The sequence below is a fragment of the Apiospora hydei genome (genome assembly GCF_038363865.1).
Source record: "Apiospora hydei strain CBS 114990 chromosome Unknown utg000010l_segment0_segment0, whole genome shotgun sequence".
NCBI lineage: Eukaryota > Fungi > Ascomycota > Sordariomycetes > Amphisphaeriales > Apiosporaceae > Apiospora > Apiospora hydei.
The window spans coordinates 454,227-475,359 of NW_027117369.1; the positions used below are offsets into that span (position 1 = coordinate 454,227).

A 21,133-nucleotide genomic window follows, 5' to 3' on the forward strand; every position below is an offset into this window, starting at 1 on the left:
AAGGAGGAGGAACCATGGGGAGAGTAGAAAGTTGTGCCGGTGAATGAAGCTGGTGAATGCACACAATTACGTAGAAGAAGTCCCCGTCGCAAAGTGAGGTCGAGGTCCCTGTACACTGGAGCATTGGAGCTTGGAATCAATGGAGGGATGGACGCATTCTTCCCCACAGGACACGGCTAGCGGAGATAGCTGGCTGTGGCTGAAGGTGGGGGAAGCTTAGCGATCGGCGGTACCTGAATACCTCCCCGAAGGTTAAGTGCTTAAGTACCTGGGCACTGTCGCCAATTTTGCCCTTTGGCTTAGCGCGTCGCGTCAATGCAAGTTCATTTCAGCCTCATCAACCACCAGTGCCATTGCCGAGCACCTTTGTGATCCATCTCATTCCCCTGATCGCCGAACCACGTATCAACCGCCGCCGCCGCCGCTTTATTGTCATCCGGCAATCGGTCTTCTGGTCGTCGTGCGTCGCGCTGCCGGAATGAAGGGTGGTTCATGAGTGGCTTGACGTCAAGCTCTGCTGGGTCGAAGGCGAACCTTGAATCGCAAATCGGTATATCGTCCTATATATAAGATAGGATCGGCGACCATATCACCGGCGACTCATCAACGATAACTTTCTTTCACCACTCATCGCTATAACCTCACATCCGGCCATGTCGTCTTCCAATAATGCACCTTCGGGTGCTGCCGGTGCCGGTGCTGGCGCTGGAGCTGGGGCAGGTCCCAACACTGGTGCCAACTTCACACCACAGCAGCCTGCCACCACCACTCCAGGCGCTACAGCAAATGCGCCTGCTTCAACCACTGCAGCTGCTGGGAACACCAACTCCTCTGCGCCTGCATCGAATAACAATAATCTAAATCAAATCGTAAGTGCGCCTGCATCTGAACTTGAAATGCGCCCTCTTTACCTGCCTGTCGCCGATCCCCACATCCCACCCCGATGCACTCACATCATCCATGCGCCCCCATCCAAACAATGTCATGATAGCCCGCATTGCATTGTTCATGTTTGCTTCTCGCCAAGTACTTCTTTGAATTGCATTGTATTTCCCCTCATCGTCCCCTCACTGTTGGTCAAACGTCGTCATGGAGCCACCCGTTTGGAAAACAACCTCGAGGAGGAGAGGTCGCCGTATCAGGCATCTTCCCTCTTATCTCCCTCGTTGGGGATCCTCTCGTCGTCAATCTCCCATGATGAATGCCCTTATCCCACCTTATCCTGAGCCCCTGCCAGCAGGCAGGGGACGATCAGAGCACGTTTATTATGAGATCGGTAAACTAAGTCCCCAAGAGGTCACAGATTATCTCCTTAAGAGGGGATACACTCATACAGAGGCCGTATTCCGCAAAGAGGTACAGAACGTCGACCCCAGTGGACGGCCGCTGAAGAACAACGACGAGATGGGCCCCAAGAAGTACATGCGTGCCTACACCCACCTCGAGAAGTGGGTGGAGAACTCACTTGATCTCTACAAGGTATGCAATCTTCCTGTGTCGCACCGACGCTTTTGACTAACCTCTGGTGTAGTTCGAGCTTGGCAAGATCCTGTGGCCTATCTTCGTCTACTCCTACCTCGAACTGGTCGAGGGCAACGATCTCGGTGAGGCCAAGGAGTTCATGGAGAAACTCCATGAGCGCTTCGAGAATGTCCACCGCGATGAGGTCAAGAGCCTTCAGCTCATCACGCTCCCTGCCCATGTCAAAGAGAACGCCATGGCCAAGCTGTACCGAGAGAACAAGTACAACATCCCGCTTAACAAGTTCGTCGTCGGTACTTTGATGACCTTCCTGGAGAAGGATGAGGAGCAGGGCGGCGCCTGTCTTCGGTTCCTCCTCAACAACTACTGCAAGATCGATGCTGTTTCCCGTGGGCCCATCGAACCGTTCAGCTTCGAGGCCATTTACCGCCGCGCCAGAAACATGGAGCTTGATGACGTCGACGCCCAAGAAGGCATCCCTGGGGCAGGAACAAAGACGGGCGTCTCGAACCGCGACATCCTTAACAACAAGGCCGCTCTGAAGCTTGGCCCGTTGCCTATGGATGCCGAGCTACGAACTGATGTCTTGTCCGAGCTTGAGGAGGAAGACAAGATCAACCCCCCGCGTGATGGAACTTCAACACTGGTGGATGAGTTCAACCTTTTGCATCCTATCAAGAAGGAATCGGCAGACTCACCCCAGCGCACTGATATCCCTTACCCTCCTTCACGAGCACGAGACGTTGTCATGGAAGTTCAGAAGGTCCGAGAGAACCGCGATCGATTCCGTATCGAGGGTCGTACTGGCGGTGTCGGACCTAGTGTCTCCGTATGCATGTACACCCTCCACAACACACTTGGAAAGTAGGTAACCATGTTGATGACCCGTGACAAGATGCAGTTTGCTAATTATCCGTGCAGTGTCTCGTCGATGGACTTCTCCAAAGATCAAGAGTTGGTTGCAGTCGGCACCACCGATTCTTACATTCGCGTTTGGTCAATGGACGGCAAGCCTTTGACATCCACCCTGCCCACCGAGAAGGACCTCAAGGTCAACAACCGCAAACTCATCGGCCACTCTGGCCCCGTTTACAGCGTTGCCTTCTCCGATGCTATTGCCAACCTCGATCGCAACATTTACGAGGGTGATGGTCCCAAGCCCGAGACCAACTCGAAGCTGCTTATCTCTTGCTCCGCCGATGGCCAGATCCGTCTCTGGTCCCTCGAGGTCTGGTCCTGTCTCTGCATCTACCGCGGTCACGATGGTCCCGTCATGAGCCTTTCTTGGGGTCCTCACGGCCACTATTTTGCCAGTGGCGGTTGGGACAAGACGGTCCGCGTCTGGTCGCAGGACCACGCCTCGGCCCAGCGCCTCCTTGTTGGCCACGACACTTCCATCTCTACGCTTACCTGGCACCCGAATGGCGCCTACGTGTTCTCAGCTTCCGACGAGTCTGACAAGTCTATCCGGATGTGGTCTGTCAACGACGGTAAGTGCGTGCGCGTCCTGACGGGTCACGCCGAGTATATCTCCTGCCTGGAGTGCTCTCCCAACGGCAAGATCCTGGCCTCTGCAGACATTGGTGGCAACATCTTCCTGTGGGATATCGAGAAGGCTGTCCGCATTAAGCGTTGCCGTGGCCATGGTCGCGGTGGTATCTGGTCCATGAGCTTCAGCGTGGAGAGCAACGTGCTGGTCTCCGGTGGACACGATAACACCGTCCGTGTCTGGGATGTGGAGATGCCGCCTGAGGGTGTCAAGGCCGCCGCCCAGACCGACGGCGTGGATGGAGCTGCTAATGCTGCCAATGGGGGAGCCGAGTCCAGCAACAAGACCTCCGGCTCCAACGCCCAAGGAAGCGGTAGTGGCGCGGGTGCGTCCGGAGGCACGGGCAAGAAGAAGGGGAAGGAGGTTACCATCACCCCGGACCAGATCAGCGCCTTCCCGACCAAGCGCACGCCGGTCAAGAAGGTAGTCTTCACCCGGATGAACCTGGTCATTGCCGGTGGTTGTTACGAGCCGGAGCTTAAGTAGCTCAGGCTAGGCGATACCACCTGATTGACGGTTGCGCTTCTTTACTTAGGTATGGACCAGTAGGAAGCGACGGAGCGTGTAATAATGATCGCTTCCTCTTCCTCTTGATGCCGCATCTTGTTATTTGCGGATGGCGGGCGCGGGATATGGATGATACCCTTGATCAATCCTACTTGCTTGCTTGCCTGCCTACCTTGCTGGCTGGAGTTTTGGGCGCTAATGGATAATGGCATTTTGCTGCTTTTTCTCTCGATGCACCTTAGCCTCCTTGTATACTAGGCAAGATAGAGACATTGATTGCTACGAATCTGATTTGATGATGAAACGCTCATGGGTTTCTTTTCTCTTAATGCTGGTGTGTACCGTGTTATGTTTGCCTTTCGTTGCTGTAGACGATGCCGGCTGGCTCATCTGGCTTTGTCACCATGCACTGTTAGACGGACTAGAATGTGACATACCCTCCATGACATAAATGTTGCCATGGTCTCTCGAAACACTGGATGTATGTGTAAGTTACCCTTGTAGAACTGCTAGCGACACCATGTGTCAGTTGCCATCGCGACGTATCTTACGCTTTCTATTCATCTCCGGTATCATATGTAGCGTGCGGTCGGTTGAGATAATAATGTGGGTGAATGTCCTCTAGATGATATCGTACCTTCCTTCCTTCCTTCACCTTGTTGGACCACCACTTCCCCTTCGCGAGTCCTGAGCTCAACCATAGGAGATATATGTACGGTGTCGGTGCTAAGTGCTTGAATGGAACCACGTAGGAAGGAGCAGGCGAAAGAAGATACAAGACAGGTAAACCATTGGCAGCTTTGGGTCTTTTCTCCCCTCCGACCAGAAAAGGAGGTAGAGAAAAGAAGGCGGAAAGTGGAAGCTCTACAGTAGGACTTAGACTGGGAAGCTGGAAGCATGTACATACAAACGGAAACGCGAGAAAGGACAAAGAAAAAAAAAGAAAAAATCAGTTCCGGACCCAGGACTCGAACCCAGGGTCTGCTATCCCTCCGAAGAGGCTTGGTGGGGGAGACACCAAGTGTCACCAAACGCCGTGCTTACCAGCTACACCATCCCGGACTTTTTGACGCTTTTCGTTTGCGTTGTGAAAATCGGAAGCCCTATTAGGACTTATAAGGATGGACAGGTAGCATGTGAGCTACATTGCCAGGTACTTATTGGTAAGCTTCCGCCTCTACTTGGGAAGGTATGTAGATAACCGAGCAGGTCAGCGTATGGAGCCAGGCTGGCTACGGAGTTTAAAAAGGGGGCTGCGCCGAGGATATGGGGAAGGAAAATCTGGAACCCAGATAGGAGGTCTCGCGAAGAAGACGAAACACTAGACATACGTCAGATTCATTGGGTAGATACAAGAGTCCAGACATGGTATCAAGTCGGTGCCTTGAAGAACGCCGAGCATCTCGACCCCTGAAGCCCTGAGGGGCTATTCATGATACCATTAGGGGGCCAAAAGCCTATCCATCCCATAGGCGTACGCACGCCACTCAAGCTTCTGACAGATACAGAAGAAACCATTAACCCAGAGAGCTCTTTACTGACCAAAGCCTGCAGGCAAGCCACAAAAGGGCCTTACCAGTTCCATCCAGCCAGCGATTCTCATTGGGTTCTTTCACTTCACACATCACAAGCTTCGAATGTTTCGAGAACTAACCAACTCAAATCTCCCACACACGAGGCTTGAACAGGGAATTTCGGTTTGCGCAATGGAGACAGTCAAAATACAACCAGATAGGGTACATGCGAAGCCACCGTGGCCTTTCTTTCTCCTTCGTCTATGATAGAGTGAGTTCACACTTTGATAGGAAACATGATTTGGGGGAAGGGTTGCTCCCCCTGATGCTGTTGCTCTATCTTATCCCTCAAAGCGCCTGACCTCCAATGGTCTCGTCCTCGTCACCCCGAAACCAATGCCTCTTCCATCCGCCATACCAACAACGTACAGGAGTTTCGGTTTCAAAACATTAGGGTATTCAATATACGAAGAGTTTCCCTTTAGTCAACCAATTTACAGCAAGTCGCGGCGGACGAACTCGCCGCGCATGGCACGGCCCAAGCCAGCGGGGCTGCGCTCGACAACGACACCGGCAGCCTCCAGGGCCTTGATCTTGCTGTCGGCACCACCCTTGCCGCCGGAGACGATGGCACCGGCGTGACCCATGCGGCGTCCAGGGGGAGCGGAGATACCGGCGATGAAGCTGACGACGGGCTTGCCCTTGCCGTCGGCACCTCCGATGTTGTTGGCCTTGAGGAAGTCGGCGGCATCCTCCTCAGCAGCGCCACCAATCTCGCCGATCATGATGATACCGTCGGTCTCCTCGTCCTTGAGGAAGACGTTCAGGCAGTCGATGAAGTTGGTGCCGGAGAAGGGGTCACCGCCGATACCGACGACGAGGGACTGGCCCAGACCCTCCTGGGTGGTCTGGTTGACGGCCTCGTAGGTCAGGGTGCCGGAGCGGGAGACGATACCGATGCGGCCGCGCTTGTGGATGAAGCCGGGCATGATGCCGATCTTGCACTGGCCGGGGGCGATGATACCGGGGCAGTTGGGGCCCACGAGGCGGGTCTTGGTCTGCGACTTGAGCATGTCCGTTATCCGGACCATGTCTGGTGTGTAGGATGTCGTAGTTAGCAAAGCCGTGGTCCAATCGTTTACCAAGCTGGGAAGGGTCGAGCAGAGAATCACATACCGTGCTGGGGAATACCCTCAGTGATACACACAACGAGGGGAATCTCGGCAGCAATAGCCTCCTCGATACCGGCAGCGGCCAGCGGGGGACTGCAAGATCAAAGGGTCAGCCTCGTTTCCACGTCTTCAACATCTTGTTTCCCCCTTCTTTCTTATTTCTTGTTTCCTTCCTTTTCTCGGGACCTGGAGCGAGCTTACGGGACGAAGATGGCAGTGGCAGTAGCGCCAGTCTGCTTGACGGCCTCACCAACATTGCCAAAGACGGGGAGACCGAGATGCTCCTGACCGGCCTTCTTGGGGTTTGTGCCTCCAACAACCTTGGTACCTGTATGATTGCGCGAAATCGTATTAGACGTCTGTATGTATGTATGTATGTGTATGCATATCTCTCGTGCGTGCCAAGACAGCGAATCGGGCAAAGGAGCTAGTGTTTACCGTATTCGATAGCCTGCTGAGCGTGGAAACTGTAGAGAAAAGAAACTTCAATTTAGCTTTCTGCTGTTGAGAATGGTTGAGAGGGGTGGTGAAGAAGCTGCAGCACGCAATGGCTGGCAGCAGCAAGCCGCATCGTGAGAGAGAGAGAGAGAGAGCAAGCAGCACGTACGTTCCCTGCTTTCCGGTGAAACCCTGGTAGAGGACCTTGGTGTCGCCGTTGATGCGCAGGTTGTCAATGGTCTTGGAGTAGGGCGAGGCGCCGGAGCTGTATGTGCGGCGGGCGGCCTGGCGCAGAAGAGCCGCACCGGGGCCGCGAAGCTGTCTCGAAATAGCCTGCATCTTTTTGGGATTTCGGGGGTGGAGGGAAAAGAGAGGAGAGAAGGAGCTGGCGGTGTCTACCAGGACAGAGATCCAGAAATCACTTTCGGGTGGAAAAGTGACTTTATTATGTTGGGTTGGTGTGGAGGGGGGCGAGGCGTGGAAGATGTTGAGACGGAGGGATGGAGATCTCGTAGCTGGGATTCGATAAGAGGTTGCGAGTAGCTTCAATTTCAATTTGGCCTATATCCTCTGCTTGGCCTGTGGCTGCTGCTTTTTCCCCAGAGCCCAGAGAGCCAGCGCAACGTCAATCAAGCTGCTGCTGCTGCTGCAACGCCCGGGGTTCTGGCTGCTGGTACCAGGCAAAACGGGCCCGTTTTTCTGCTCCCTCTAGCCGCAAAGAAAAAAAAATGCTGGCCAATCCGACCAAGATCGTCCGCCTGCAAGCTTGCAGCTGACCCTTGTCACGGTCGGGTTAGACCGTTTGAGCCGACTCTGGGTGAGTGCTCGAGTCCGCTAATCCCATTCGCCCGTTTTCTCCCGGTCGCCCAAATGCTGCTGGCTGGCTGCTGGCTGCTGCGAACAAAGCTTGCTCTGCAAGTGCGTGCCACCTGTCAGGCGGTCGGTCCAGTGTCACTTGCGCAACTAGTGCCATACGGCTCGGTTACCTGCTAACAAACTTCGGTTCATTCCTTCAGTTGCGGCTTGCATCGAAGTTCAGAAACGATAAATGAGAAATGGCTTCAAACGACGAAATAGTTGTTATGGTAATTGTTGAGTGAGTAGATATCCTAGGTAACCCGGATAGATCTCATGCCTACAGTTGTGTTCCCTTGGCCCGGGCAAAATATGGAACTGCTGTCTGCATCTGTCAGATATCCGGTACGAGAGTTTACCCCGGTTGTCACATTATATACTGCGTGCCAGGCCGATTGGCCACCATGGCACACTTACTTATCAACGTAATCACCCAACTAGACAGCAAAAGAAAAAGTATGTACTCGCACTATAGTCCGGAATCCTACCGTCAAGGAAAACTTCCAGGTCTGAAAGGACGAGCCTTCGCCGAGCCGTAACGCCCGGCCGGGTCTGTCCTCCGACTGTAAAATCGGAAGACTAACCCAAGCACAGACTAACTCGGAGAAGGGGCTTTGCTCTCGCGTTGCTCTTGTGATCTCGATGCTATGGGTATTTGGTGATCCTTGTTGGGGACACACCAAAAGCAGGGAGACGTATCGTATCTGAACGCTGAAATTGCATTTCACCATATCACTGGGCCAGTTGTCATCGTTAATCGTTTGGTCTCGTCTCGTGGTCTCGACGGGGTAGCCTTCCATCCACCTGGCCACACCCGCCGAGTGATATCGTACATTTCGGAGGTGGGTATATGTTCTAATATCATACATCATGTACATGGCTTCATGGTGTTATTACATTTCGAGGAAAGAAAGAAAGATGTGACCAGGTCATATTCTTTTTCTTCTTACTCAGAAGCGCCAACACCGTTCATCTCGTTAATCTTCCAGGCCCCATCGACCCAGTCCTTCTTCTCGCCCAGGAACGCAATGCGCTCCTGCTTCTTCGCGAGCGCGTCCACGATATACTTCTGCGCCACCTCGCGGACCTGGTCCTTGGTCACGTCGAGCATCTGCGTGCGTCGCGTCTGCTTCATCTCCTCGGTGATGCCGCTCACGAAACGATCCATGCCCTCCGTGTTGACCGAGCGAGGGGCATCTACGCTCTTGAACACGCTGATCTTGGCCTCCTCGAGGTCTTGGTCCTTGAACTGCTTGTCCACGGCCCAGCGGCCCGCGCCCTGCATGATCGACAGCGTGTTCTGCGGGTTCGGGTCGCGGTACGAGTACATGCCGAAGACGCCGTCCAGGCCCTTCATGTACGCGCCGCCGCCGTAGGCACCGCCCTTTTCGCGGATCTCGTGGTGCAGGTGCTTGTGCGTCAAGAGCTGCGACAGGATCTGGAGCGGTGCGCCATCGGCGTGCGTGTACGACACCGTCGGCAGCACCAAGCTGCCGTAGTAGACCTGATAAGGCAAGGGGTAGAAAGCCTTGATGTCGCGGCCCACCGACGGCGGGGTGGACTTTCCGAAGTTGACGGCAGATGACGGGCGAGTCGACATGAACATGGACAGAGCGTTCGAGTTGGCGCTGACGCTTTCCGGACCACAGGTCAAGGCGGTGCGGATGTGCGAGCCGGCCAATGCAAATTGCTGGATCTGCTTGAGCTTGCCAATAATGTCCTCGTAGTTGTCGGAGCTCGGTCGCGTAGCCAGGCTCGTAATCAGTTTCACCTGGCTTAAACCAGACACCTGTTCCGACAACCAAGCTTCCCGCGTGAGGCCAGACTCGGCGGCTCTCATGGCATACGAGTGTCCGGACGAAGCAACATCGTTCACAACACCGTCAGAAGCGGCCTCGAGCAGTTGCCTGATCTGCTTGGCTGCCTCGGGGCTGTCAAAGTTGGTCTCGAGAATCAACTTTTGCAGGAGATTGAACATCTCGGGCACATTGCGATCCAGGGCCATACCACGAAGAGCAATGCCCTCAGTAGCTTGGTGGAAATCATGAGGAGACGCAGTGCTGGAGTAGCCAACAGAGATTCCTCCCGTCTTTAGCTTGATCAAGTCTTCAAGCTGCTCCATGGTCATGTCCTTGGTGCCAAGTCTCATAATAGAATCCGTGAACAGTGGCAGCAGAGCCCGAAGCTCATCGGGAAGGCCCTCGAAGGTGTTGATGGCTCGGAAGTAGGTCAGGCCGTTGGTGGGGGCCTCGCGCCATTGTATGGAGGTGCCATGAGCCTTTTCATCACGCACTTCGATGCGCTCCCTCTCCCGCGGGATGTCTTTGACGTAGACGGTTGGCAGTATGCTAAGGTCCTCCGTGTTTGATTTTCCTTGCTCAGCAAGCAACTCAAGCTCACGTTTCTCAAGGTATTTGTGTACCTCGGCCTCGCCTCCGGCTTGCGCAGTTGCTTCCTTGATTTTGTTGGCTAGGCGCTCTTCCTCTTCAACTACGAGATCTTTGCTGTAGGACTCAGAGGGTGCCATAGTGAACGTCAGAGTGTTGTCGTTCATGAAGTATTTCTCCAGCAAGCCTTCGAGGTAGTTGCCCTTGGCCATGTTGGCCTCGAAAGCCTCGATGATGGAGTTCCAGGCAAGCGAATCGAACGGATCCACGCCAGTAAACCACTTGGACTGGATACGCTGCACTATGCCAAGACCAAAGTTGGCAGTCTTATGCTTCAGGGCGAGCTCCAGTTGATGCAGATATCCGTCAATCTTGGATCTCTCAAAGCCGTTTTGACGAACCTCAGCGTACACCTTTTGGACCTCGTCCTTCAGCTTTGCCACATTTTCCTTTTGGACGCCTGTAAGTCCCACAGACCAAATGCCAACCCGTCCGTGACTGTCGTAGCCAGCATTGGGGCTAAAGTCTGTGCCCAATCCAGACTCAATCAGTCCCTTGTACAGTGGTGAACCGTAACCGTCCATCAGGAGACTCGACAGCATGGACAATGAGAAAGATTCCACCACATCGCCCGTGTCACCCGTTGTCCAGGATATGGAGGTTTTGTACTGCTTGTCTTGATCGGCCAGCGGGTCGATGGGGCCCAGGACGGAGACCTCCTTAGGACCACTGCTGAGATCAATGGGTGTCTTGTTTTCGGTGTCCGCCTTGATCTGCTCAAACACGGATAGCCGGGCATCTACTTCCTTCAGATGATCCGCCAGGGGCATATCTCCGTAGGTCAAAACCTTGGCGTTGCTGGGATGATAGTGATCGGCATGGAACCTCTTGAGCTGCTCGTACGTCAGGTCGGTGATCTTCTGGGGGTCGCCGCCAGAGTTGTTTATCGCCGGGAACATCTCGTCTTGGAAACGAATGTAGTACAAGTAGCCGGCATCGGACATCTGGCCCTTCATTTCGTTGTAGACGACGCCCTTGAAGACGAGCTTGCTATCCTCGGGCTTTACCTCGCCCTCCTTTTCGGCCACGCGCGGGTTTTCCGGTCCGATGCGCCAGCCCTCTTGTGTGAAGTCGGTCTGCTTCAGTAGCGGGTGTAGTGTCGAGTCAAGGTAGACGGACATGAGGTTCTGGAAATCTTGGGCGTTGGTGGTCGCAAAGGGGTAGTATGTGTGGTCCGAGGCGGTCATGGCGTTCATGAAGTTGGACAGCGTGCGCGGGAGCATCTTGAAGAAGGGATCTCGAATGGGATACTTCTCGCTGCCGCACAGAGTCGTATGTTCGAGAATATGCGGCACGCCCGTGTCATCCGGGGGATTCGTCTTGAAGCCGATGGAGAAGACATTGTTGGAGTCGTCTCTGGCGATGTGTAGATAGTCTGCGCCCGTCTTGTCGTGCTGCAGATGCAGCGCGGTCAGTTCCAGCTCGGGAACGTGTTTCGTCCGCACGAGAGTGAAGCCGTGGAGCTTCTCGCCGGGTTTGGGATAATTCGAAAGCTCCGTCACAGCCTTCTTTGCCGCCCCCTTGGCAGCATTGGCCGCATTGCGCAGCATGTTTCTTTCTTGTCTCGAAAAAAAAAACAAGTCTATCGGCCGATTGTAATATTACAGGTCTAGAAGCGAAGGGTAGAGAAGAAAGCAAGAATTAGATAACAACTCTATAAAGCCTCAAAGAGAGAAAAAAAGGCGCGCCCATGGATGGCCAGATGTGTATGTCTACAAAATGGACCGACTGACCGGAAGGCAGCATGCAGTTCTGTCAGTAGCCGGCTAGCGGACGAAATTTAGCTGGAGCTTTCCACAGCTTTAGCCACATCTAGGAAAAGAAGTGGCATGGATGACGCAGGGTCGCCTTCTTTATTTTAAGCATACCACCGATATGCCGATAATGACATACCTTCCCTCTTAGGTGCTTATCAGCCAATGACAAATCAACTTTGGAACGTCAGACCCCAGCCAGGGCAAGCCCAGCAAGGTTGATCAGAATTGCATGCTCTCAAGTACAAGTAATAGGTAGCAACCAGGGGCAAATTGGTAGCTCGAGTTTTGGTTAGTCCTCGAGATTTCCAATGCTGCTGTCTTGAATTATCGAATTGTATTTGCATCGATGCACATTTGATCGACTTTCAGACTTCAGATAGCGAGGTGCACAGATGCAGCCTGCCCGCACAGGCCCTGGAGATTAATCAATGTCATCAGTGAAACCCCTCGATCCAATCAGCAAACCCCCCACGGCAGCCTGGAAGGACAACCAGATCGCTTGTCAAACCTTCCGTTGCATTACACCAAGCACCGGGAGGGATATTTGGGTTGGTGAATACAATGCTCAATGGAATAGGTGTGTTACCTCTGGGACTGTACGTGGTGCTGCATCCCGAAAAGGTCACGTATGGGCAACGGGAAAAAAACCAATTCAATTCGACCAGGCCTAATTTCTTCATGATCCACCGTCCCGGTTCACTGTTCTTTTGTTACGTAGGGCGTATGCATGATGTCTTCAAAGTCATGTGCCGATTGCTTGGTTTTCTGCTCAAGTGGATGTCGTATCATACACAATTGACCCAATATTGGACCAAGCATATCTATTTGGTATTATTGGCATTTTGCCTCTTGATACACCAAACGCAGGTGAATGCAATTTTATGCATCCAAGAGAACCGGCCTTGTTGCAGCAGCAACGCAACCGTTTTTCTCTACCAAGGGCTCGGGTTAGGTGGCGCTGTTAAGTAATTCCTCCAGCAGCGTAGTACAGTAAAGTAGCAGGCGGTTACCAAGGACCTGGGCTTACGGCTTAGCGGTTATGCTTCAATCTAAAAGGCGCCTGCCTCAGCTAAACGAGAGTGCTAAACGGGCGAAAAGTACCTGGAGCTGAGAGAAAACAGCGGCAAAAGACAGGCCAAAGACAGGCCCCCCGAGACTCCGACTCAGGTTCTCTCAGAATCTCCACCACCACGTTTTTCTCTTGGCCCTTTTCCTGTGAGGTTGCACTACACCCAACAGAGATTTGACTACATACCTACATACATACATACCCTGATCCGATTGATGTTGCACTCTTTGCATAACTACCAGACCTCTCCCCCATCGATGACTTGACTTGGCCAGCCCACGCCTGCGCCCGCCGAATCCCTCGCTGCACTATGGCCTCGGCGAGCTCGGTGACGCCAGCACCGCTGGCTGCAACAGCGCCTCCCAACGGCTCCTCCAACAACGCTGCTGCTGCTCCCCGTCTGCCTATCCGAGCCCGGACGATGCTGCGAACGGCGTGCTGAACGGACACCATCACCACCACCATCATCACCACCACCACCACGCCGATCCCCGCCCTGCCCCGACTCCGAATCCCGCCGCCGCCAACAAGAAAGCAAACAAGGTCAAAAAGATGGATTCCTCCGAGACTTCGAAGCTGCTTGCCGCGAGGATCTCGCAACTCGAAGTCGACAATGCCGCCGAGAAAGAACAGGAAGCCGAGATAGGTAGGTGGTTTTTTGTTATGTCCACGCAGTTTTGCCATTGGCCGGCGCCGCTCGTGCCCGAATCGTTCAATCCTTCCGCGGGAGGACTGTCACGCGACACGACAGCGTTCCATGTATGCCGCCCGAGAAACAGCGAATATTTGTCATGTCATGGAGGTCTTTGGGAAACCTTTTGGAAATGGATATTTTGAGGAAGAGACCGGACGCAGGCCCCGCCGAACGTTTGGTGGATTTTAGCCGCCACGCCTTTGATACGATCAGGATGCGCATTTGCGCAAGTTATTCGATACGAACAATGGTCGAGGCTAACTCATATCGCGATATGCAGAGCGCGAAGTGCGGAAACACACTCGTGACCTCAACAATTCTCTCAACAGCTCGTCCGGCAAGATGAACGATATAGAGAAGATCGATCTACTGACGAAACGATGGTCGGAACTCTTCGCCCAAATGAAGCGCCACGAGCGGGACAGTATAAAGAACAAGAAGCGCGCCGATCAGCTGCAGAAGGACAAGGACTCGAGTCGAACCGAGGCTTCCAAGCTCACCGGGCTGAAAGAGAAGCTGGAGAAACTATGTCGAGAGCTGCAGAAAGATAACAATAAGCTCAAGGGCGAACAACGCAGTCTGAAGGATGCCCACGACAAGTTGCGCAAGGACTCGGACAAGCGCATGGAGGAGGTATTTAAGACGCTCGAGGGCTACCAAGAAGAGAAAGACAATCCGCGCAAACAAGTCATGAATACCAAAGTGGAAGATCTGTACGTTTCCTACTCACCGGAGGGGGTGCCTGGCTGCTTACGGGGTACATTACAGATTCAAGAATCGCTTCAAGTCGCTCATCGAGCAGTACGAACTGCGCGAACTGCACTACCACTCGCTTATGCGCACCAAGGAAATCGAGGTGCAATGGAACATGGCGCGCTACGAACAACAGAAGAAGGCGGCCGAAAGCGAAAGCGCGCGCTGCCGCCAGCTCAACAGCCAGGTCCTCACCTTTTCCAAGACGGAGACGGAACTGCGAAACCAGCTCAACGTATATGTCGACAAATTCAAACAGGCAAGTAGCGATCTTTCTTCCCTCCTGCTTAACCAAGCGCTGGGGTTGACCCTTAACTCTTCGGCTGTACTGCAGGTTGAGGATACGCTTAATAATAGCAACGACCTGTTCCTGACCTTCCGCAAGGAGATGGAGGATATGAGCAAAAAGACCAAGAAGCTGGAGAAGGAAAACGAAACTCTTAAGCGCAAGGTCGAGGCCCGGAACCAAAACATCGTCAAGATGGCCGACGAGCGCCAGAAGCATGTGAAGGAACTCGACGACATCCGGAAGAAGAACGAAAAACTCACGTCCATCATCAACCAGATGCAGCAACAGGGCCGCGGCATACCCCAGGGGATGCAGGGGACCGTGGAGGACAGCTGCTACGCCGAGGGGGAGGAGGTGCACGACGACGGCGGCGACGAGCTGGAAGATGAAGAGGGGGACGAGGAGAGCGAGTACGAGTACGAAGAGGAGGAGGGCGACTTCGGCAGCGAGGAGGTCGAGTTCGACGACGACACCGAGGAAGAGGTGCACCTGCACAGCCTGCCCCCGGTGCAAGCGCCGACGGCCCCGACATACGGGCCGGAACCGCCGCCTACGCACCCGGCAGCACAGGCGGCGGCGGCGGCTGCCACGGCACCGGCGATTAACGGACACCGCTAGGAAGGTCTTCCTCTTCTTGCTGTGCTTCTACCGCCACGCCTGCTCTTGCCTCCTCTCCTGACGCTCCGTGGGTCCACGGCGGCGCCTCGGTCTGTCGCTGGGGTGGGAATAATGGATGCGGATTGGGGTCTTCGGTCATCCGCCTTCTCTGTCCTGAACAGCAAGAACATGGTGCGGTCAAGGGGAAGAGATCTTATGGGACTGGGGAGGACATGATCTCTGATGCACTTGATATCGCATGAAAGTGTTGCAAGCAGCATCTGGAGAAGCGCACCTTACACGAAACGAGGTGAAACATCATGATGTTTTGCTTTCTTTCTTGAATCAGATGGGAGATCTTGTTACGAGACTCGGGACAGCGTTCAGACATCTACGAACCATTCAACCACAAGCATAATTATTCACACACAAACCAGCGGGAAGATAAGAGGGAAATTCAGGATCCGGAGAGGTAGTACGGGGCTCGCGATGGAGTCTTGGTCAGAGGACAGCGAGAAGGGGGTGGAATGGAAAGGCGGGCGGGATAAAAAGCTCCCAGCACCAGCAAGCCAAATGTGTGTGTGTATCGTTTTTCCCGCGCATGCTTTATGTGTCATTTTAATTCCATTCGTCGAAGATAGTCAAGAGAACCCCCAACGCATGGCGATGATTTGTATATTCTTACGAACGCATATGTTCTGAATGAATTCGGATATTGACGAGGTGAAACGGGCATTTTTCCTACACTTTCGATAAAGATAGGAGGGCAAATTGGGAAAGCTTTGGAATAAATCGCTGTTGGATTCATGGGCCACAAACCAATTACCCCTATTTTTGTGGGTTTTCCACACAAACATACTCAGCAAATCTATGAGCCGCGACTTGTAAGACTCGTGCGACGTACATGCATTACCTAAAGATTCCAAGCATAGTTTAGTTATCTTCACACATTGAATACAGTTACTTTGATTGATATGGTATCTCTTCTTAAGTCATTCTATATTTGTATGTATTCGTAGCAATTTTACTTTTTGTTGTTCTGATCAGGCAGCTAGTCTACCTGCCCCCTTTCCGCCCCGACCCCGTCGCCGTCGCGGCCGGCTTCCCCTTTATGCGCGCGGGGCCCAGCTCGCGACGGATCTCGTCGAGCTGCTCGGTGCCGTTCTTCCAGCCGCCCTTGCGGATGTACTTCTTGTTGAAGGTGGAGTGACCACCCAAGAACTCGTCTAGGACCGAGTCGAAGTCGCCGCGCACGGGGCCCGTGACCGTAGACATGGCGCTCGCGCCCGTCATGCCGGTGACGCCCGACACCATGGAGTTGGTGTCGTCGTCGAGCGCGCTGCCGGCGTAGCCAAAGTCATCGTCGTGGTTGTACACCTTCTGCTCGAGGTTGTCAAAGCGCGCGTCCAGGATGCCCATCTGCTCGGTCCGCACCAGCGACGAGGACGTCATCGAGTAGGCCGAGGGGTTGGTCAGGGCGCCCTTGCGCTTCTTCCGGCGGCCGCCGTTGGTCGTTGTGCTCAAAATCGAGGACTGCAGATCGGAGGCCGAGGGGGGACCGCCGAGCTTGCGGGCGCCGGGCTTCTTCTGGTCCTTCTTGAACTTGGTGAAGTCGGCCATCCAGTCGCCCACCTGGTCCTGGGCCTCGGCGGCCTCTTCGGCGCTGAGCACGGGCACCAGGTCGGGCACTTCGTCGCCGCTGCTGATCTTGTACTCGTTGTTGGGCTTCTCGGTGCCGTCCGTCTCCCAGCCGGCGTCCTCTTCCTCATCGTCGAACCACTCTTCCTCCTCAAACTCGCGGTCATCCAGCTCCTGGCCGTCCTTGGTGAGAGAGGCGAAGATGTCCTCGTCCTCGTCTACGTACTCCTCATCCTCGAGGGCTTCGAGCACTTCACGTAACCGCGGGTCCATATCTGGTTGTAATCCGCCAATGATATCTGGTACGTCTTGCATATCCTGGTACGTCCTGCGGGTCAAGTTCTTGGACGGCAGGATCTCCTCATCGAACAAGTCCTTTTTCGCGACGGCGCCATTGTCATCCACCGAGAGCCCCTCGAGCGCATCGGCCAAACTCTCCTTCTGCTTCCCCTTGGACTTATCCTCGTCCTTGGCCTCGACGAAGACGGCGCCGCCGGAGCCGGAGCCGAGGTCGCGCAGATGCTGCATGTAGTCATACTCGGTGTCGTCGAAGTAGACGCCGTAGGTGGCGGCCTCGCCCTCGTTGGCGCGGATGAAGTCGGCGTCGGACCCGAGCTCCGAGGCGAGGTCGTTCAGGGCCTTGGACTTGCGGGCGGCGTTGAGGTTCTCGGTCGGGTTCAGGACCATGGAGGGCGCCGCCTCGTCGTGGATGAGGGGGTCATTCTGCGGGCGATGCACCAGCGTGAAGTGCTGGGCCGTCTTCTTGTTTATCCACTTGCCGCGGGGCATCTTTGCGACCCTTGATTTGTGAAAGTGAAAGTGCCGTTTTCTCAGGTACCCAAGTAGGTAGGTAGTTTTGGCAAGGGCGCCTCAATCGGCAGGTCAATGAGACGGAATATTTGAGGCGTCGGAGTCACAGATAACCTCCTTGCGACTTTAGAACAGGTTTCGTAGGGGAAATGGAGAAGCGAAGCGAATGTCGAGTCGGTCAGGCCGTCCTTCGAGAATCACAATCCATCAACTTTCCAAATAATTGCCATCGCACCCTAGAAAAGTTTTGGTGGGGTTGGCCGCTGGAGCCGCAGGGCTTATCGACCGCTGTTATCGGGCATGGCTTTTGGGTGAGTGACGCCAGTAATTAACTGGAAACTGGAGCAGGCGCAGGCAGGCAGTGGCAGAAAAAAAACGAGAATTTCGCCCCGCGCCTGCGAGTTTATTAGGCAAGTTAGTTGGGTCAAGGTTGCCCCTCCATTTGCCCTTCGGTCATAGTGAATTAATTGGGCAATTATTCAGCGAGTCCGCCTGGGAAGACAGAGCAGGAAACCAAAGGCACGAGATCAGCAAGTTGCAAATCAAATCAACTTCTCTCTTCTCCAACTTTTCTTCTATCTGTCGTACCCTATTTCGACAATAGATTTCGATTTCATAGTCACTTCAATACAAGGATCCATCCTGATTTCGACTCGTCGTTGTCTCACGTATTTGATAGTCCCAAACAGGCCGTTATCCAGATAACACACGCAAACCGCCCACCATGGTGTTGGCAAAGTCCAAGGGGTCGGTCGGCCTCGGCAACTCGCTGATGAACGACCGTTTCGGCAAGGGGCAAAGGAGCCGACCGCAAGAAGACGGGCGTGACCCGCGTCAACCATGCGACCGGCGAGGAGTACATCACCAACGACCGCAAGGAGGCGTCGTGGGTCAAGATGCGCTCCGTCACGCAGCAGTCCGCCATGGACGAGTTCCTGGCCACGGCCGAGCTGGCCGACACCGACTTCACCGCCGAGAAGATGAACAACCTCAAGATCATCCACACCGACCAGAAGAACCCCTACCTGCTCTCCGCCAACGAGGAGCGCGCCGTCAAGAACAAGCAGAAGGCCCACAAGGAGCGCCTGACCGTCCCGCGCCGGCCCCACTGGGACGAAACCACCACCCCCGACGAGCTCGACAAGCTCGAGCGCGAGAGCTTCCTCGACTGGCGCCGCGGCCTCGCCGAGCTGCAGGAGAGCAACGACCTGCTCATGACCCCCTTCGAGCGCAACCTCGAGGTCTGGCGCCAGCTGTGGCGTGTCATTGAGCGCTCCCACCTCGTCGTCCAGATTGTCGATGCGCGCAACCCCCTCATGTTCCGGTCCGCCGATCTGGAGAGCTACGTCAAGGACGTCGACAGCAGGAAGCAGAACTTGTTGCTGGTCAACAAGGCAGATATGATGACCACCAAGCAACGCCGGGTCTGGGCGCAATACTTCAAGGAGAAGAAGATCGCCTACCGCTTCTTCTCGGCCTCCCTAGCCAAGGAAATGATCGAGGCAAGAGAGGCAGCAGAGTGGGACGGTCCGCTCAACCCGCAAGCCGCCGATGCGAAAGGAAAATTCGTGGAGAAGCAACAAGAAGAGGAGGAGCAGGAGTCTTCCGGGGAAGATGAGGCCGAGGATGACAACTCAGATAATGAGAACGAAGGAAAGGCGCGCCTTGGTGCAGCCCTACGAGGAAACTGACGATGAGGACGTCAGGATCTTAACCGTGGAGGAGTTGGAAGAGGCATTCTTGGCACATATCCCAGAGTCTGACCCTGACAGTGAGTTTGATACACAGAATTAACCGAAAAATGCATGCTAACCCCCCACAGACCCAGGCGAGAAGTTGAAGATTGGTCTGGTTGGATACCCCAACGTCGGAAAGTCGTCCACCATCAACGCCCTCATCGGTGCCAAGAAGGTCTCAGTCTCTGCCACCCCTGGTAAGACGAAGCATTTCCAGACCATCCATCTCAGTGACAAGGTCATCCTGTGCGATTGCCCGGGTTTGGTGTTCCCCAACTTTGCCACCACCAAGGCGGATCTCGTGTGTAACGGTGTCCTGCCTATTGATCAGTTGAGAGAGTATAGCGGTCCCTGTGGTCTGGTGGCTCACCGGATACCCCAGCCTTTCCTGGAGGCCATCTACGGTATTCACATCAAGACGAGACCCATTGAAGAAGGCGGTACTGGAGTCCCCACAGCCAGCGAGATGCTGTCTTCGTACGCCAAGGCACGTGGTTTCCAGACACAAGGTGTAGGTCAGCCCGACGAGTCTCGCGCGGCCCGTACCATCCTGAAGGACTACGTCAAGGGCAAGCTGCTCTACGTCGAGCCGCCGCCCGAGTACCCTGACTCGGCCGAGTTCAACCGCGACCTGTACGACTCGGCGCACCTGCCGCCCAAGCGGCGCGCCGTGCTGATGGCTGCTCTCGACGCCATGGACCACCCGGACGACGCGACGGTTGACACGGAGATCCTGGCACAGCCGACGGGCTCCAAGAGCAAGCGGCTCGACAAGACCTTCTTCGCCCGCGATGCCAATAACAAGGGCCACATGGCCATGCCGTTCAGCTACAAGTACACGGAGCAGGGCAAGGAGCAGTCCGCGACGGCCGGGGGCGGCACCTGAGTGGGCGCAAGGCCCGCGCCATGGTGGCGCTCGAGACGGGCATGGATCCCAAGGACGTGCAGCTGGGCAGCAGCAAGAAGCACTTCAAGGGCGGTGCTAAGAAGAGGGCGAAGAAGCCCGCGGCGGATGATGATTAGATAGAGATGAAGAACAAAAAAGAACAAAAAAGAGTAAAAGAAAGAAAAATAGGGATCCGATAAGTCATTTAGGGAAATCGGTAGGTCTACATAGTCAATGAGACTCGGAGTTGCAAGTATGTCTGTGTTTTCCCTATTGCTAGTCCTTGCTTGACCTTCGCGGTTTCTATGTCATTCTCATATGGAGAGGAACGATTACCATTGATACCAACATTATCATACCATATCCTAGATGTACATGTCGCTGGACCTACCTTCGCAGCCCACTTACAAGATAGCAACCCCTATCTGGTATCCCTACTCGCTCGAGTCGTCCTAGCAGTCTTTGGAATAACGATGTACAGCACAGGGGAGATATGACCTAAAGGAAATCGGTTAAATGGCGTAATACTCGAACTCATACGCTTGTCCAACGTTTCGGAGAAAGGATAGACAGGTACCGTTTCTGGCCGTTGTCGTATAGGAGATGGAAAAGCGGCACCCCAAGGCTATCAATTGTGCCTATTGCTCCCAAAGTCGTACAGGAGATAGAAAAAGACGTTTGAAACTCTAATTTGTACCTGTCGTTCGTGCTATAGAAAGGACAAAGCATGGTGTAAGCGCTTCGGCCTGGTCGTCAGAACCAAGGTGTATAGCCCCTGATTTGGGTTTGACAGAACCACTACTATACCACACCTCTCTCCGATAACTTAGCAGTTTGCCTGGCAGAATCACGATTATACCAGGAGCCTTTCTCCGGTAGGCAGCAGTTTGGGTGTATAACCATTGCGAATTCCCGCCTTGGAATTTCGTTTTCTTTCTCA

General features: G+C 54.3%; 6 protein-coding genes across 6 annotated transcripts; 3 read left to right on the forward strand and 3 right to left on the reverse strand.

Moving 5' to 3' along the window:
• Window positions 1-1,197: 1,197 nt before the first annotated feature.
• PG997_014307 (uncharacterized protein) lies at window positions 1,198-3,517 on the forward strand (the record flags this gene model as incomplete). The annotated part of the gene is made up of 3 exons (XM_066818621.1): window positions 1,198-1,479; window positions 1,532-2,346; window positions 2,404-3,517. 3 exons carry the CDS (start codon window positions 1,198-1,200, stop codon window positions 3,515-3,517), a joined length of 2,211 nt encoding a protein of 736 aa, XP_066660809.1.
• A 2,029-nt stretch (window positions 3,518-5,546) lies between these two features.
• Window positions 5,547-7,001, reverse strand: PG997_014308 (Succinyl-CoA ligase subunit alpha; the record flags this gene model as incomplete). Its single annotated transcript, XM_066818622.1, has 5 exons — window positions 5,547-6,145; window positions 6,229-6,317; window positions 6,426-6,552; window positions 6,663-6,691; window positions 6,832-7,001. 5 exons carry the CDS (start codon window positions 6,999-7,001, stop codon window positions 5,547-5,549), a joined length of 1,014 nt encoding a protein of 337 aa, XP_066660810.1.
• Window positions 7,002-8,463: 1,462 nt separating this feature from the next.
• Window positions 8,464-11,514, reverse strand: PG997_014309 (peptidase M16C associated; the record flags this gene model as incomplete). Its single annotated transcript, XM_066818623.1, has 1 exon — window positions 8,464-11,514. The coding sequence occupies one exon, from the start codon at window positions 11,512-11,514 to the stop codon at window positions 8,464-8,466; it is 3,051 nt and encodes a 1,016-aa protein (XP_066660811.1).
• A 1,828-nt stretch (window positions 11,515-13,342) lies between these two features.
• On the forward strand, window positions 13,343-15,144 carry PG997_014310 (uncharacterized protein; the record flags this gene model as incomplete). Its single annotated transcript, XM_066818624.1, has 3 exons — window positions 13,343-13,436; window positions 13,765-14,197; window positions 14,253-15,144. The coding sequence occupies 3 exons, from the start codon at window positions 13,343-13,345 to the stop codon at window positions 15,142-15,144; spliced, it is 1,419 nt and encodes a 472-aa protein (XP_066660812.1).
• Window positions 15,145-16,179: 1,035 nt separating this feature from the next.
• On the reverse strand, window positions 16,180-17,550 carry PG997_014311 (uncharacterized protein; the record flags this gene model as incomplete). Its single annotated transcript, XM_066818625.1, has 1 exon — window positions 16,180-17,550. The coding sequence occupies one exon, from the start codon at window positions 17,548-17,550 to the stop codon at window positions 16,180-16,182; it is 1,371 nt and encodes a 456-aa protein (XP_066660813.1).
• A 745-nt stretch (window positions 17,551-18,295) lies between these two features.
• Window positions 18,296-20,330, forward strand: PG997_014312 (uncharacterized protein; the record flags this gene model as incomplete). The annotated part of the gene is made up of 4 exons (XM_066818626.1): window positions 18,296-18,318; window positions 18,365-19,239; window positions 19,394-20,165; window positions 20,195-20,330. 4 exons carry the CDS (start codon window positions 18,296-18,298, stop codon window positions 20,328-20,330), a joined length of 1,806 nt encoding a protein of 601 aa, XP_066660814.1.
• Between the last annotated feature and the right edge of the window lie 803 nt (window positions 20,331-21,133).